General features: G+C 54.7%; 1 protein-coding gene across 1 annotated transcript in view; it reads left to right on the forward strand.

Annotated features, from left to right (window-relative positions):
• RAB11FIP4 (RAB11 family interacting protein 4 (class II)) overlaps positions 1-15488 on the forward strand; it is a 103761-nt gene extending 88273 nt beyond the window's left edge. Inside the window, exons 4-15 of the mRNA XM_004685159.2 lie at positions 1305-1519; positions 4283-4477; positions 5049-5183; positions 5484-5519; positions 6486-6585; positions 6869-6972; positions 7961-8101; positions 9411-9492; positions 9945-10082; positions 10160-10318; positions 11335-11478; positions 12091-15488. Of these exons, the coding sequence (XP_004685216.2) occupies positions 1305-1519; positions 4283-4477; positions 5049-5183; positions 5484-5519; positions 6486-6585; positions 6869-6972; positions 7961-8101; positions 9411-9492; positions 9945-10082; positions 10160-10318; positions 11335-11478; positions 12091-12207 (1566 nt within the window). The 3' untranslated portion in view covers positions 12208-15488. The remainder of the gene's footprint in view (positions 1-1304; positions 1520-4282; positions 4478-5048; positions 5184-5483; positions 5520-6485; positions 6586-6868; positions 6973-7960; positions 8102-9410; positions 9493-9944; positions 10083-10159; positions 10319-11334; positions 11479-12090) is intronic.
• The last annotated feature ends 97 nt before the right edge of the window (positions 15489-15585 follow it).

The following is a 15585-nucleotide window of genomic DNA, read 5'->3' on the forward strand; positions in this document are numbered from 1 at the left end:
CCCCCCCCCCAGCCCTGCAGAGAGCGCCGGACGGGTGGGTGCTGGGCCTGCACCAGGCCTGGGGCGGACGCAGTGACAGGGCCACTTAGCGATCCATGCCAGACAGCACTGTCCCCACTAACTCAGGTAGCGCTGCTTTTCTTGTGTCTCTGTATTGTTTTAACTTAGGGGAAAACTATTAGAAATGGTTTTGAAGTTATAATTAAAATTTCCACTTGCCTTAGGCAGACAGCTGTGGGTTGAATGAAAAGGTGTAAATGTAGGGAGCAGCTCATTTTAAGACCAAAAGGCAGGCTCCTTAGAGGGAAGGAAAGAGCGTAGTGACGGGGGTGGGTGGGTGGGTGAGGGGCCTGGCTTCAGCTCTCAGGGGGGCCTCCTGTGGGTGGGATGTTCCCGGGCTGCCCCCTCCCACTCAGAGCCTGGTCTTGCCAAGTGTCGGAGAAAACGCATCTTTCATCTTTGCTGAGGGCTGCCCGCAGAGGTGTGCATGTGTGAGAGAAGCAGGTGCTTGGCACATGTGGAGGGCCAGGTGCAGGTGAGAGCGAAAATATGCCGAGGATGTGGTGGCCGAGCTGCCTCAGACAAGGATATATGTGGAATAAAGCCAGGGCTCGTTCCTGTACGCCTTTTAGCAAGAGGGCCAGGCCCATCCTGATTAGCACCGATACCGTGCTGTGCCGTGTGCTAGGCAGTGGTGGTGGGCACCTCTGACCCAGAGCTCAGAATGGCAGTTCCCGGTGGTGCCGCTCCCCGTGTGGCTGGGCAGAGTCAAAATAGACCATCCTCATGGGACCTGCCCCACACCCTGTGGCCAGGACCTGTTCACTGAGCTCTCAGTGTGACACAAGCCCAGGGCAGAGGCAAGAACTGGGGCTCAGAGTGGTCCCGACATTTGGCCAGAGTCGTGGCCGGGGCATCCCATGAGTGCAGACCATGCTACATCAAATGTCCTAGGAGGGCCCTTGTTCTTGGCGACCCTCATCGTACCCTCACCTCGGTCATTAAGAAGCTTGTCCGAGTCGCTTGGCGTCCTGTGCAGACTGTGACGGGGCCCAACGAGCTGCCCGGGTGCACTTAGCAGAGAGCTGTGGCCCCTCTCCGCGGCTCACTGTCGCTGGGGATTCTGGCTCCTCCTGGGGTCTCATGACAGTGGTGATCTTCCAGGTGTTCTCGTACCTGGGGTGTCCTGTCTGGGTGTTCCAACAGCCCATTCTCAACGCCAACCCCGGCCCTGCGGTCTCATGAGGGATGTTGAGCCTTGCAGAGCCAGGCTTACTCATTCTGTCCGCCTCTTTCTTTCCCAGGGCAGTGAGGTGCCCACCTATGCTGATGGCGAGCTCGTCCCTGTCTTCTTCCCCGAGGATGAGGAGGAGGCCATGATGCTGGCCCTGCCCGAGGGCCCCCCAGAGTCAGACATGGACAGCCCCATGGAGAGCACCCAGAGCCTGGAGGGGTCGGTCGGGAGTCCCGCCGAGGAGAAGGATGGGGGACTCGGGGGCCTCTTTCTGCCGGAAGACAAGTAAGTTAAAACCGGAGCCCTCGGACATGCAGCTCGGGGACGCGCTCAGCGCCACCCCCGGGACATTCGTCCCACGCATGTTCTCAGTGGCGAAGACCCCAACCCATCTCAGTACTTAACAGCAGGGCTGGTTCTAGAGTTTTAGGCAACACTGCAAAATCATTTTGATTGTTTAATCACAGGGATCATAGATCAGGTTTTTTAAAATATACAATTGATTTATTTGTATATATTTTACATCATTGTTCATTTTCGTGCAGTGTTGCTTGCTTTTCTCAGAGGTGGACCCCAGAGAATTCCCACCACCAGTTCACCCGTGCACCCTCTCCACAGGCCCTTGTGCGCTCCCTGCCCTCCCTTGGGTCTCTCCCACCCCGTCCCCTGCAGAATATCTCCACTTTATAGCTGTTTACTTTTTGTCTTTTCCTAGATCCTCTGTATTCCTCCTGTGAGTGAAACCATGCAGTGTTTTTCTTTTTCTTCTGGCTTATTTCACTGAGCATGATCCCTTCTAGCTCCATCCAGGTTGCTGCTAGTGGCCTGAGTTTTATCTTTTTTGATTGCTGAGTAATATTCTGCAGTGCTACATCTTCTTGATCCAGTCGTCTACTTTTGGGCATTTGGGTTGATTATCTCAGGTTTTAATTTGCTTGATCTTTTTCTCTTTCATACAATAGTTTCAGAATGACAATACCAACAAATATGAGAAGTAAAAGTCTTTTTAAGCCTTTGTCCCATAGGTTTATAAGTATTTTTTCTAATTCAACATAGAAGAGTTGTAAAATAGAAAAATCACAAAGAACAAAAATATTTATTATCCACAACGCTTATATATCAATGTAAACATTTTGGAAATATTTCCCCAGACTTTTTTATATTTTAAAATAATGATCTCAGTTTTTAAAAAGCAGGGCACAAAAATATCCATGGAGTGTGATCTTAGTTTTGTTAAGGAAAGCTGCAGATTAAAGGATACCTAGGAAAAAATTATTCCAGGGAATTAGTTCTTTCTGGATGGTGGGATTGTTGCTAATTTAATTACTTCTCACCTTCTCTGCTATGTGTCCTGTATTTTCTTTATTAACAATGCAGTCTCATAATAGACATTTTAAAGTAATACTGAGATCTGGTGCTTTCCCAGTGGAGCAGATCCTTGTTTGGCCGGTGCCTGTGGCGGGAGTCCTTTCCCTGCCAGCCCCCGCTGACCCTGGAGGAGGAGACGGTGCTTGTGGGGTGACGCAGCCACCCCCTCAGTCATGGAGGCTGAGGTGGTTGAGGTTGCTCCATCCACATGTCAGGAGAAATTTGACAGGGAAGAGAGTGGTTCCCCATCCTGGTTGAACCATGTGAAATTGTCAGCTTTAAGTAATTTTTGACCTTCCCAAAAAAGGCTGTTTCATATGGTTCAACCTAATACACTTTCTCGGTGCTGGGACAGCGGAGGGGGAAAGTTCTTCAAATTCAGGTGGCTTTGGGAGTCCAGTTCGCAGGCGTGTGTGCCTGTGAGCAGCCAGACCCAGGACAAGTGGTCACAGACATGAGACCGCCCGGCCACTCGGCTTGTGGTTTGCCACTGGCTCTCTTGTTGTGTTCTGGGACCAGCCACCAGGAGGCAGCAGCAGAGGGTGGCCAGATTCCTAGCAAAATTGACAGGAGAATCAACTGAGCAGCATGGGAAATTCACTGAGGGCAGGTAAATAAATGGATTTGGAACATTGAGGGGACTGGGAGGTGTAATCTTTTTATTGACAACTGTGGGCTCCTCGGGGCATGGCTTGAGAGTTACTGCCATAACCCTTCATGTGCCTTTTTCATTCTTCCAGGTTTCCCATTTTTGAGCGTGGGACTTAGTAGGTTGGAGAACCCCTAATTTATGAGTAACAATACCCAGAAATTACTGCATGACTACTACAGGGATGATCCATTATGGCAGGTGCTGAATTGTACTTCTCTTTGTGCTTGGGCTGCAGACCCGGCTCAGCCAGCCCCAATACTGTCCAGCCCACATGGGAGTCTGCCTGGGAGAGGTGGGGCAGAGCCTAGGGCCTGTGACCCCAGCTCTTTGGAGTGAGATACCTTTGAGCTAGAAAACCCCACCAGATACTGGGAGAAGTGTCCTCGCCTAGTAATTCACTGTTTATTTTTAAACTTCATTTCATTATTTAAGGATTACAAGTCAATTAAACAGAAATTGAGAAAGGCAGAAAAAATGAGAAAGGAGTAACTTCCTTTACTTGTAGTCCCATCACCCAAACCCAAGCTTCTTATTACCATTTAAATATTTTTATTTCCTACTGTTCTATAGTTGGTATAGACCTTTTACCTGTTGAGTCTTACTATATCTAAAAGTTTACATCTAACTTTTAATTTATTAAAAAATGATACTAATTTTCCACATTTATTGCCAGTACTTTTTACAAACCTCTTGGCAAGGATTTGACAGCCTGTAATTTAATCAGTTCTCTAATATGTTGTAGTCGGATGTCCGTGAGTGAATGTGGCGGCAGCCAGGCCACTAGGTTATCAGCTGGGCTTTGCTGCTCAGAGGAGCACTGGTTTGAATATCTCTGCTGCAGAAACGCTTTCTGCGGTGAGCTGCCTCTGCAGGGCGTGGTCCCCAGAGCGCACTTGCCAGGCCTGCAGGAGCCAGCCCCTCGAGCCTCCTGCTCCCCGGGGCGCCACAGCACCCCCCCTCCCCCCCCGGGCTGCAGCAGACGGCCCCATGCACCAAGCCTCCTCTCACGCGGCCTGTCTGGCCCACAGGGCCCTGGTCCTCACGCCGTCCGTGACGACGTCAGACCTGTCCACACACTCCACCACCTCGCTCATCAGCAACGAGGAGCAGTTCGAGGACTACGGGGAGGGGGACGACGTGGACTGTGCGCCCAGCAGCCCCTGCCCCGATGATGAGACCAGGACCAACGTCTACTCGGACCTGGGTTCTTCAGTGTCTTCCAGGTAACTTCGTGGTCTGGAATGGTATGTAGGGTCCGCGAGAAATGGCAGAACCAACCCAGCTTGGGGTCAAGGTCCTGAGCTGTATGGGTTCCGCTTCTGGTGCTGAGGTGCACTCCCTTTGCACTCCCTTTGCTTGGGGGTCTGGAAGTCTTTGTCTTTTCCATCTTGGGGGAAAGAAAACAGAATTAATCAACCAGGGAGGCTACAGACTTCGGTCTTTGTTACTCCGCTTCTTAGAACTCCGTGTTGAGGTAGGACTCAGGACCCAGTAGGTCCTTCCGGCAAGCTGCGGTGACACTTTTCCACACACCTGAGTCATCACGTTGGCACTCAGTTGCCTTGTCTGTGAAATGGGTACAACCCATCGGCTTCTTCTCTTGGAGAGCATTGGAGGAGGGCAGATCTGCTGGTCTGTTTTCATCCCCGCTCCTTGCCTTTGCATGTGTGCGCTGCACGCACCTCCTGGGGCCAGGCAGTCCAGCATGGGCGGATGGGCAGTGCGGCCGGATGGGGCTGGACACCAGGTCGGGTGGCAGCGAAGAAAGTGGTTTCCTGTCCTCTCACGAATCAGTGCGGGGCAGACTCCGAGGAAGGTGCGACACATGTACAACAGTGAGCTGCTGGATGTTTACTGCTCTCAGTGCTGCAAGAAAATCAACCTGCTGAATGACTTGGAAGCCCGACTCAAAAACCTGAAAGCCAACAGGTGAGGCCCCAGGACCCAGCAGTGGGGGAGGCCCAGCTGGGATGAGGGAGAAGCAGCCAGAGAGGCAGCTCTTGGTAGGTGAGAGCACACTGCGTGGGCTTATTCCCAGGGGGCTTGCATTTTGTGCACAAGAAAGCTGGGGTGCTGTTGCTCAGAACCAAGCTGATGAGTGAATTCTCTTCTGTGGGAGGGAAAGAGCCCCACCCCACACTTTGGTCTTTGCAGTGTAGTAAACAGGCAAGAGTGAGGCGTGAGCTGGAAGATTCAGTGGCCATTTTTTCTCTCTCTGTCTCTCTCTAGCCCCAACCGAAAGATCTCCAGCACAGCCTTTGGACGGTAAGGTCCGCTTGGATGCTGTCCCCCAAGTTGTGCTCCTGCTGCTAAGTGGGTGACTGGCTCCATGCCAGCAGGTCAGCCGGAGGAGGCCCACTTCTGAAGGGCCAGCCGCCACCCTGCTTCCTCATCTCTTTGGTAGCTGGTGGCATCTCCAAGCCCTCAAGCCCTGCAACCTCAGGCTAGCACAGCCCCGAGACACAGCCCAGCCCACGGCTGTCACTGTCCTTCCCCATGCCCGAGAGCTGGTACTGTGCCCACAGAGACCCCGGGCTCCCTCGCAGCAGAGACGGGGCACACTGGGGACCTGCTAGGGGTGACCACTTGGCTCAGCGAGATCTGTCAGAGCCGGCACCCCGGTGGCCAGGGGCTGGTTCCCCAGCAGACTGGCCCCAGTTTCCCACCCGGGGCTCCTAGAGCTCTGGCCGGCTGGGGTGGGTAGGAGAGTCTGGCCAGGCCCTGCTCCTGCTGTGGGGGTGGAGTGGCAGCTGAGCCAGTGCATTTCCAGTCCCCCCACTGGCACCAGCACGCTGCCCTGCACTATCAGGGTCGGTCTGCTCACTTTGCCCTCCCCAGAGATAGGGGAGCACCAGGCTGGGGACAGAACTGAATCCTGTGCACAGCCCTGTGAGGCTCGGCCCCTCTGCTGGGATCATGGAGCCAGGCCACCTTCCCGGGGAGTGGCGGGGGGTGGCCTGCATCACCGGTCACTGGTAGCCACTGTCTGGAATCCTGGGGTGGAGAGGATTCTGAGGCAGCAGGAGAGAGCTGTGATAGATTGGCCATGACTGCCAGGGGCCAGGACAGGCAGGGTGGGTCATCTCCTGTCCTCTGAGTTGGATGACCTCTTGAGTTCAGAGGTCAGGCAACTCTCCTGTGGGAACAGCCTTCTTTAGAAGGGGGTTCCTGGCACCCCTTTGGGGTACTGGGTACTCGTCCAAGCAGATGCACCTCCCTCCACTCCTGCAGGCAGCTCATGCACAGCAGCAACTTCAGCAGCAGTAATGGCAGCACCGAGGACCTGTTCCGGGACAGCATCGACTCCTGTGACAATGACATCACAGAAAAGGTGAGTCTGTGGGGGTTGAGGGACTCGAGGTGTGCATGCTCCGTGGGGTGGGAGGAGGGAGTGCCCCAGGCTACCGTCTGGGGACTTGAGAGACCCCGTTCCTGAGCAGGAGTTTTGGGGATAAGTGGCCCCATCACTTGTCACCCCACTCCCACCCCGCATGACTGTCCTCTTGATTCACGGCCAGTTGGAAGTCCTGCTCATCAGCTGTTCTCAGTTTGTCCGTTCTCAGTCCTGTGCTCACAAAGGCTTTCTCTACTTGTGCCGCAACCCTCCATTGTAGGTCAGCTTCCTGGAAAAAAAGGTGACAGAGCTGGAAAATGACAGCCTCACCAATGGGGACCTGAAGAGCAAGCTAAAGCAGGAGAACACTCAGCTGGTGCACAGGTCAGGAGCTGGGTGTGGGCTTTGGGGGCCTCGGCCGTGACCAAGGAACTGAAGTTCTTTGATACATCCTCTTGCTTCAGGTGCCCAGGAAGACAGGTCTTTGGGGGCAGGGAGATGGGCTGGAGCTTGACCTTGACCCCCAGGTCAGTAGCTTCTAAGTGGTTCTAAGGCAGGAGTTGGGATCCACTCGTCCGTCTCCCCGTCCTATAAAGATAAGCGCCTTCCCTTTCTTCTGGGCACGAGCTCTGCAGAGGGAGCTCGGGTAAGTCAGTGGGAGGCGTCTGGGCATTGCTGCGCCATCCCTGCGGAGGCCCACTGAGCTTGGCTGGCATGAGGGTCGTGTAGGATTTAGCGGCCCTTGCAGGATGAAGCTTGAAGATTGATCCCGGCCCAGGTAGAATCCATCCTGGTAGAGTCCAAAGATGGGCCCTTTTGTACACCCTAGCAGGTCAGCCTGATAGAGGGACTGTGCCAGTGAAATGTGCCCCAGATTGACACACCAGGTAGGCCACCAGTGGGGGGTGAGACATCATCGTGGGGCCTGGCCTTCTCTCCAGTCTCGCATGCTCAGGGTCACTAGCCAGGACATGCCCATTTTTGGAGTCAGGTGCCCAGTGAGCTGAATCACTGACCCAGAGGGATATTGGCCAGAAAGGAGTAGAGCGGGCGGAGGAGGTGAGATCTGAGGGCTGTTTCATCCAGCATGGCAAAGCCTGCCATGAGACAGCTGCCCTGCTGGGCACAGCCCTGCTGCCCTGGGAACCACAGCCGGATCTGCCCTCCCTGGCCGGTGGCTGGCACACCCCTCCTTAGATACTGGAGCGTCGCTAATCCGGCTGTCAGCACAGCTGCCGACCCACGGGCCTGGCAGACACCGCCATGTCCCACAGTCAGGGAGCTCGTAGCTCTCCACAGCCACAGCCGGGTTGGGGTGAGAAGACCCTGGCCATGAGAGCTTGTCCTGGACTGGAGTCTGCCCCCTCCTCAGGGTGCACGAGCTGGAGGAGATGGTGAAGGATCAGGAGACCACTGCGGAGCAGGCCCTGGAGGAAGAGGCCCGCCGGCACCGCGAGGCCTACAGCAAGCTGGAGAGGGAGAAGAACACTGAGCTCGAGCTGCTCAACACCAGGTGCCTGTCTGCCCAGCCCCTGCCCTGCGCCCCTCTGCTGGTGCAGCCTGGGGGCAGGGTGTGCCCTTGAAAAGGTCCTCCTGCCCGGGGACCGCTCCGATTACCGAGTGAGCACAGGGTCACATTTCGCAGGAAGTCCGCCAAGTGCTCCTAGCCGCATTGTTGGTGTTGGGCAAACTGGAAACAGCCTGTGTCACATCAGTAACGCAGCAGGTTAAAAACCTGAGCTGGTCCTGCCCAGAGTCCTGGGCTGTCTGTAATGATCAGGCTCGGAGCGCCCCCTGCTGTCAGATACTCGCCTGGCCCGGGGCCAAGGTAAACGGAAAAGTAGCACCTGGCTCCCTTGGGCTTCCTGGCGGGGGAATAGCTTGTTAGGACCTTGAGCAGGGGAGAGGTACTAGCCAGGGGTTCATTTTAAGTTTGCGCTCATATTCTAGAAGCTGCTGTTTGGCATCTATTTCTGGAAGCTCATAAAGCAGTGTTGCTCTCTGCTTCTGACGGCGGCCAGGTGTGCTAGTCTGAAAGAGGTGACTGGGACACGTGCCGAAGACGGCAGCCTGAGTGTGGGCCGGAGGCCAAAGCACAGGAAGCCAGCCCTCCTGGCACTTTCTCCTAGCCTGTACCTTTTGCACACTCCTGGGCCCCTGTACCCCAGTGCCCCAGAGCCAGAGTACTTGGTTCCTCACACTTTCCACGCTCCCACATGCCCTGTGAAGTGGCCCCGTCAGAGGCCCCTCCGGGGGCAGTGGAGGTGGGCAGCCGTCTGTCCCAGGAGGAGGAAGAGCCAGTGGGAAGGGCAGGGAAAGCAGGCTCTGGTGTCCGGAGCACCACAGACGGAGCAACCTGGGGGCCTGGCTCTGTCCTCTCATGGTGTTACCTTAGGACAGTCCCGGTGGGCACTCGCAGCCCGCAGAAGCTGGTGAGCACTCCAGAGAGCCCTGGGGGAGCGGTGGGGTCAGTGGAAAACCAACAAGGTCTTGTCTTCTGTGTGGCTTCTGCCAGGAGTGCTGTGCCGCTGACGGCCAGAGGAGGGCTCTCCGCTGGCAGAAACATCCTCCCTGATGCCAAGTCTCCAAGTATGCAGCCAAAAGATCTTATGTTGTTGTTCACAAATGTTTCCTTGTATCAAAAAAAAAAAAAAAAAAAAGAACTGATAATTCAGTGTAATACAGTTTTTTTGTTTTGTTGCTTTTTGTTTTTACTTTGGATGACAGGAAGCTGGACAGTCTTATCAGTGGAACTAATCATTCGTTTATATTCTCTCTCTCTCCCCTCCCTCTGCCCCTCCTCTTCCACCTTCTTCCTCCAGGGTGCAGCAACTAGAGGAAGAAAATACTGACCTTCAAACTTCAGTGACCCGTCTTAAGTCGCAGGCGGAGAAACTGGATGAGGTGAGCAGGAGAGGGGGCACCTGCAGCGGACCCCACAGAGAGGCAGGGCTGGCCACTGAAGCCTTTAGGTTCTCGTTTCTAAAGTTCTAATAAAATTGCTCTTGTTTAAAAAAATATATATGTGGATAATTTACCTATTCCTGTATTTCTACTTTCCAAATTGTCCATATACAATGAATATATATAGTGTGGGGAAATGAAACAGGACTGAAGTCAGCTTCTGCTTGGACTGCATCCCACTGGCATCGTTGAGGGACTTCAGAGGCATGAAGTTTCGTAGCTATAGTTCTAGAATCCAGGGATCTGTCTCTGTAAGCCATGACATGGGGGGCTCTGCCCAGGGGCCGTGCTGAGCACCAGTTTGCCAAGGCAAACAAACCCCCAGCGAAGCCCCTGGGGCAGTGAGAGCGACTGGGGGCTCTGGTCCCCTGACCTGGTCTCCCTGGCCCCAGGAGCGGCAGCGCATGTCCGACCGGCTGGAGGACACCAGCCTGCGGCTCAAGGATGAGATGGACCTGTACAAGCGCATGATGGACAAGCTGCGGCAGAACCGTCTCGAATTCCAGAAGGAGCGGGAAGCCACGCAGGAGGTGGGTCCTGGGCTGGGGGGGTGCCCGGGCTTCCTGCTGAGGCCCTGCTCCCACCAACCAGCCTGTCTCCCATGCAGCTCATCGAGGACTTGCGGAAGGAGCTGGAGCACCTGCAGATGTACAAGCTGGACTGCGAGCGGCCTGGCCGGGGCCGAAGCTCATCCTCTGGCCTGGGCGAGTTTAACGCCAGGGCCCGAGAGGTGGAGCTGGAGCATGAGATCAAGCGGCTCAAACAGGTGGGAGCCTCTGTCCCCACAGGGTTGGTTTCCGGCCAGGTGCCGAGAGCTATGGAACCAGCTGTCCGCATACTGCGGGGCCCTGCTCACAGCCCGGGTCGCTCGCTCACCTCTGCATCTGCTGGAGATCTCAGGGTCTCTGGCGCATCCAAAAAAGAGAGACGCGCTCTGCTGCCCGTGGCCGACAGGATGGCATGTGAGACTACACTCAGCCACGCGTGAACGCCACTGTGAGAGGGTCTCTGAGAAACAGCCCCCGAGCAAATTTCATGTCAAATGATTCCAAGAACATTCCAAAGTTGGAGCCCAGACAGGGCAGGGGAAGTCGGGTCAGGAGAGACAGTGACGGAGCGAGGGAGTGATGGTGGGTGACATTTGGGCCCAGCCTGAGCCCGGGGCAGGCGGCTGCAGTGTCCACCATAGCTCCAAGTCGTTCTCAGTGGAGGCAGAGGTGCTGGTGCCCCCACAGCAGGCCGAAAGCTCCTGCCCTTCTCCCCGTCCAGGTGGGAGCAATTCTGGGTATGAGCCATTAGGAGCCTTAGGCAAAACATGTAGCATGGGGCAGGTACAGGGGTTCTTAGAAGGGGCCCATGGGGCAAGGATGTCCCTGAAAAGATCTAGAACAGAGTCAGGAGCCTGGTGAACTTTGCCTCAGAAGGGGCCAAGATGCCGTCCAGAGGACCCCAGCCCTCAGTTTTCCTCACCGAGTGGGGTAACAATGTCCTCATACAGGGGACTCCTGGTCCGGCTCACTCGCCCTCAAGGAGGAACCATGCTACAGATTGAAACTGGCTCCCTGAGCAGGGCTGAGCCTCCTCACATTCCTCCAAACTCCTCCTCTCCTCAAGCCTGGAAAAATCCACATCGTCTATGCATCTCCTTAATTGGCTATGACATATCTCAGGGGCTGATGTGCGCTGAAACTGTGGGAGTCCCGATGCCAGGGCTGCTGGGAAGTGGGTTCTGGTAGGTTCTAGATGCTTCTGGAGTTGATGTTGCCTTGTCCTACTCCACAGGAGAATCATAAGCTGCGGGATCAGAATGATGACTTGAATGGACAGATCTTGAGCCTCAGCCTCTATGAAGCAAAGAACCTCTTTGCCACCCAGACCAAAGCCCAGTCGCTGGCTGCCGAAATAGACACAGCCTCTCGCGATGAGGTAATGCTCCTTTGGGACCTGGCTGCTCGCTTGTGAGTCCCCTCCCCAACCCCCTCTGCCATGACAAGCAGAAGCTACCCACAGCGTGAAAAACAGGCCACGACCTGGCCCCAACATGGTCCCCACCTGCATCTGCCCCAAGTGACACGACAGAGCTGTGAGGCAAAGTCAAACCAGGTCTGGCTTCATGCATGTGGTGGGGGGAGCACACGTGTAAGGCAGAAGGGAGTTTGGGTCTTGGCTCTGCCAGAAACATGCCCGTGTGACCTGCTGAATTCATCTACCTACATGCTCTGCATGGCAGTCTTGATTATAAATGCTTTTAGCCCGTATTCTCAACTTTTAGCTAAAAGTGACCCACACCTGCACCTCCATAGACCAATCAACTAGAATCTCTGAGTGAGGGGCCTGGGCATCGGCATGTTGCAGACTCCTTGGGTATAAGCTCAGCTGAGGCCTTAGACGCTTGTCTGGGCATCTGGGTGCTGAGGTTGGTTTCGGAATCCCACACTGCTCAGGGCCTGCTGAGCCCCTTGGCTAACAGGTATCTGAGCTCTGCCCACACCCCAGCCAGCGGTGGCCTCTCACCAAACTTTCTCCCATTCTCTTCAGCTCATGGAAGCCCTGAAAGAGCAAGAGGAGATCAACTTCCGGCTGAGGCAGTACATGGACAAGATCATCCTCGCCATCCTGGACCACAACCCCTCCATCCTGGAGATCAAACACTGAGACCCCAGGCTGGCTGCAGAGAGGCCTCAGGACCAGGACCGAGGAGCACTCCCTGCCTGAGGAGGGCCCTGGTCGGGCCTCCCTGCACACTCTCTGTGCCTGGCCACCACGTAGCGTGTACCGGTGTGTATGTGGGGGGCGTGCACACAGCAAGGGGTGGGCGCGGGCCGAGACTGTGGGTGTGTGTGTGCAGCTGGCTGTTCGTGTGCTTTGTGGTCCCTTTGCAGAGGGTCCAGAGGTGGGAGGGGGCGAGCCCTGCTATCAGGAATTACTGTAATAACAAGAGCTGGAAGCTTCTGTTTCAGATACTGGATAAAATGATTCTACCTCTGGGGATAAGGATTAACAATACTCTGAGTAGTGGCTTTTACCACTCCTGTGCCCTCTGGGAATGGGAGCAGAATCAGGACCAGGAGTCCCGGGGCCCAGCAGCCATGTCCTCACCAGCCTCTTGGACCACTTTCAAGCCCAGGTGCTCCAACTCAGAGGAGGAAGGGGCTTCTGCGCCCCCTCGCTGGTGCCCTCTGAGAGGCTCATGTGCAGGGCGTTGCAAGGAGCAGACTCAAGGGAGCCGGCCTGGGGGTGACCTACATGCTGAGAGTTCTTGGCATTTTTGGCATTCTCCATACACTTGCCCATCTCTGCTGACTTACCTCTCCTTTCTGTTATGTTTTTAAGATGATTTAAAAAAAAAAAGCAGCAGTTACTTGGACATATAAAATGCAGGGACTAAAGGGAAGGAGAAAGGGGCTAAGAACAGGGAGTCTCAGGCACACGTTGGCATCTCCCAACCAAAGACATGACTTTCCAGGTGGCGCCCACTCACCTAAGCCCGCGCCCCTTGGTTGCCTTTTGAGAGGAAGCAGCCAGGGACTGTCTGGGTGGCTTCCTCAGGCTTGAGTGGGCCTCAAGCGCAGTTTTCTGCAGGGCCTGGGGCTCCGGCTCTCAGAATAGAGCTCTGGCTCGCTCAGGAGGGCAGCGAGGCCTGTTCCAGCTTTTAGAAACAGCCCCGCCAGGGAGCACTGCAAAGGCCTTGCTGCTGGGGCCGCTTGGGGAAACTGCTGGGAACCCTCGCCTGCCCTTGTGGCTCCTTGTGGCGTGGTGGGGGCCAGGCTCGGGGTTCTCAGTGGTGCGGCGGGGGCCAGGCTCGGGGTTCTCAGTGGGCTCTCTCATGCGAGGTGTCCGGTACTGGTGTGGCACTTTCCTGGAGTTTTCCAGTTTATCTCAAATTTTGTATGACTTGTGATCATTTCCTTAGTCCATTAATTTTATATGATCCATATGTATGGATTATGTAGAGATAGATATAAACATGAGAGTCTTGCTTCCTCCCTATAGTTCCCCGATAGAAATGTGTGGCGAGGAGAGTTGGGGCATGTTGGGAAGGGGCACTGCGGCCGAGGGGTGTCCACGGAGAAGAGAGGGCACAGAGGGGTGAGGTGCCTGGGGACTTCAGGTGCTCCTGCTCGAGGGGCCGGGCTGTGGGGCTGGTCTCATTCTACCGGTCAGCTTTTTGCCTTGGTTGGATTTTGCAAGTTCTTTTTTAGGTGTGTATACGGCATTTGTCTCATGCTGCAAATAATGGGGTTGCGTTGGTCTGACCTGTGAGTGCAGCTACCGCACCGGGAAGACTGGGCCAGGAGTCAGTCTTTGGGACTCTGGAGTCCCTTGAGGGTCTGAGCAGAAGCGACAGTGGGAGTAAGGTATGGAGAGTGTTTCTCGCGGCGAATTTGCTACCAGGAAGGAATGGCCACAAGTGAAAGGAGAGGAAAGAAAGATTCTGACTTGGCTTTTCTGTGGGTTGTACACCGGTAGGGGTCCTGCAGACAGAGGCCAGCCAGCTCATCCCAGGGTGAGCACTTCACATGCACTTTATATAAAATGCTACCTTTAGCTCCAGGGGTATGGATTTTAGAGAAGCCCGAAGATCGGGAGTCACAGACTCGCAAGGGAATCTCTGCCATAGGGGAACGAGGGCGCGGTGGGAAAAGCCGTATGCTTACCGCCTCCCTCCTCTAGGGGGCGCCCGGGAACGGATTCCTGGATACGCAGGGAGTCTGAGACGCCCCTCTCCTCTGGCCCTGGTAATAGGTCTTTGTAATGAGGCTCAATTCCCCGTGATACACTCCTCAAGTCCGACCTTTCTTCAGCCAGAGTACATCTCTGACTTTTTAAGATCCTGTGTCTTTTTAAAATGCTCTCGTGTGCTTGAAACCTGGGGGCAGGGAGTGCTGCGGATGGTCCGGGGTGCAGCCATGCAGCGCCTGGGCAGGTTCCAGAGCTGTGCCTACTCTGCGTACAGGTGAGCAGCCTGTGTCTGTCTGTCTCCTTCCCTTTTGGTTGGGCTTTCTCTCTCAGTGGGGCTTCTAGGCTTGCAGGATGCCCTGTTAAATTTGAATTTCAGGTAACAAATTTTTGTGTGAATGTGTTCTGTGCAGTACTTGGGATCTATCTTCAAGTGGGGAGATTTTTTAAAACCCTACCGGGCTGACCCCAGAGGTCCTGATGCCTTGGTTTGGGACGGGATGTGGCCCCAGGCTGGGATGGTGCAAGACCTCCCCAGGTGGTTGCAGTTTAACTGAGTGGTCTGTGGGAGGTTTATTCTGGCCTTTTTTTTTTTTTTTTTTTTTTTGGCTAAACCTAGCAACTCTACCAAGTAGGGATTAGCAGAAACTGGTTTAGGGAGCTTTTCCAGGGGCGGGCGTGGGGAGGCAGCAGACTCACATTTTTCACGGGCCACCCTTGCGTAATGTCAGAGCCAGGCAAACCTTGTTGGACTTTATTTATTCACATATATAGCAGAAAATGAAGCACCTACTGGACCACACAGGCCCTACTCTGTGGAAAGTTAAAAGAAAAAGCTCTAGGAAAAAAAATTATTTCAATTTTGAATTGGTCAGAGTCAGCCCTAATTATTTTATTTTAAATTTGTAGATGGAGAATTTTCAGAGGAAAATTCCTTTATCGTGACCTCATTTCTGATCTGTTGAAAACACAAAGCTCAAGGACCTCCCAAAACACATGGAAGTGCAGCTGACTTGGGCTACACATTGGAATCACCTGGAGAGAATGAGCCAAGGCTGCTGACTTGCCGAACTGCCAGAGGCTCAGGCCTGCCCAGGGCAGGGTGCCCCGAGCATCTGTGTAAAGAGCTCCCAGGTGGTGCTAATGCGCAGCCCAGTCCGAGCCTGGTCCCAGAATGTTGCTGGCAGAGGCAGGGATGTCCCTGGCTTCTCTTGCTTTGATGTCAGATGTTAAGAAGGTAGCAGATCCCTGCCCTCCCCCCCGATAGAAATGTGTGGCGAGGAGAGTTGGGGCATGTTGGGAAGGGGCACTGCGGCCGAGGGGTGTCCACGGAGAAGAGAGGGCACAGAGGGG

Source organism: Condylura cristata, unplaced genomic scaffold (assembly GCF_000260355.1).
Source record: "Condylura cristata isolate star-nosed mole 26May11 unplaced genomic scaffold, ConCri1.0 scaffold00017, whole genome shotgun sequence".
NCBI classification, from domain to species: Eukaryota; Metazoa; Chordata; class Mammalia; order Eulipotyphla; family Talpidae; genus Condylura; species Condylura cristata.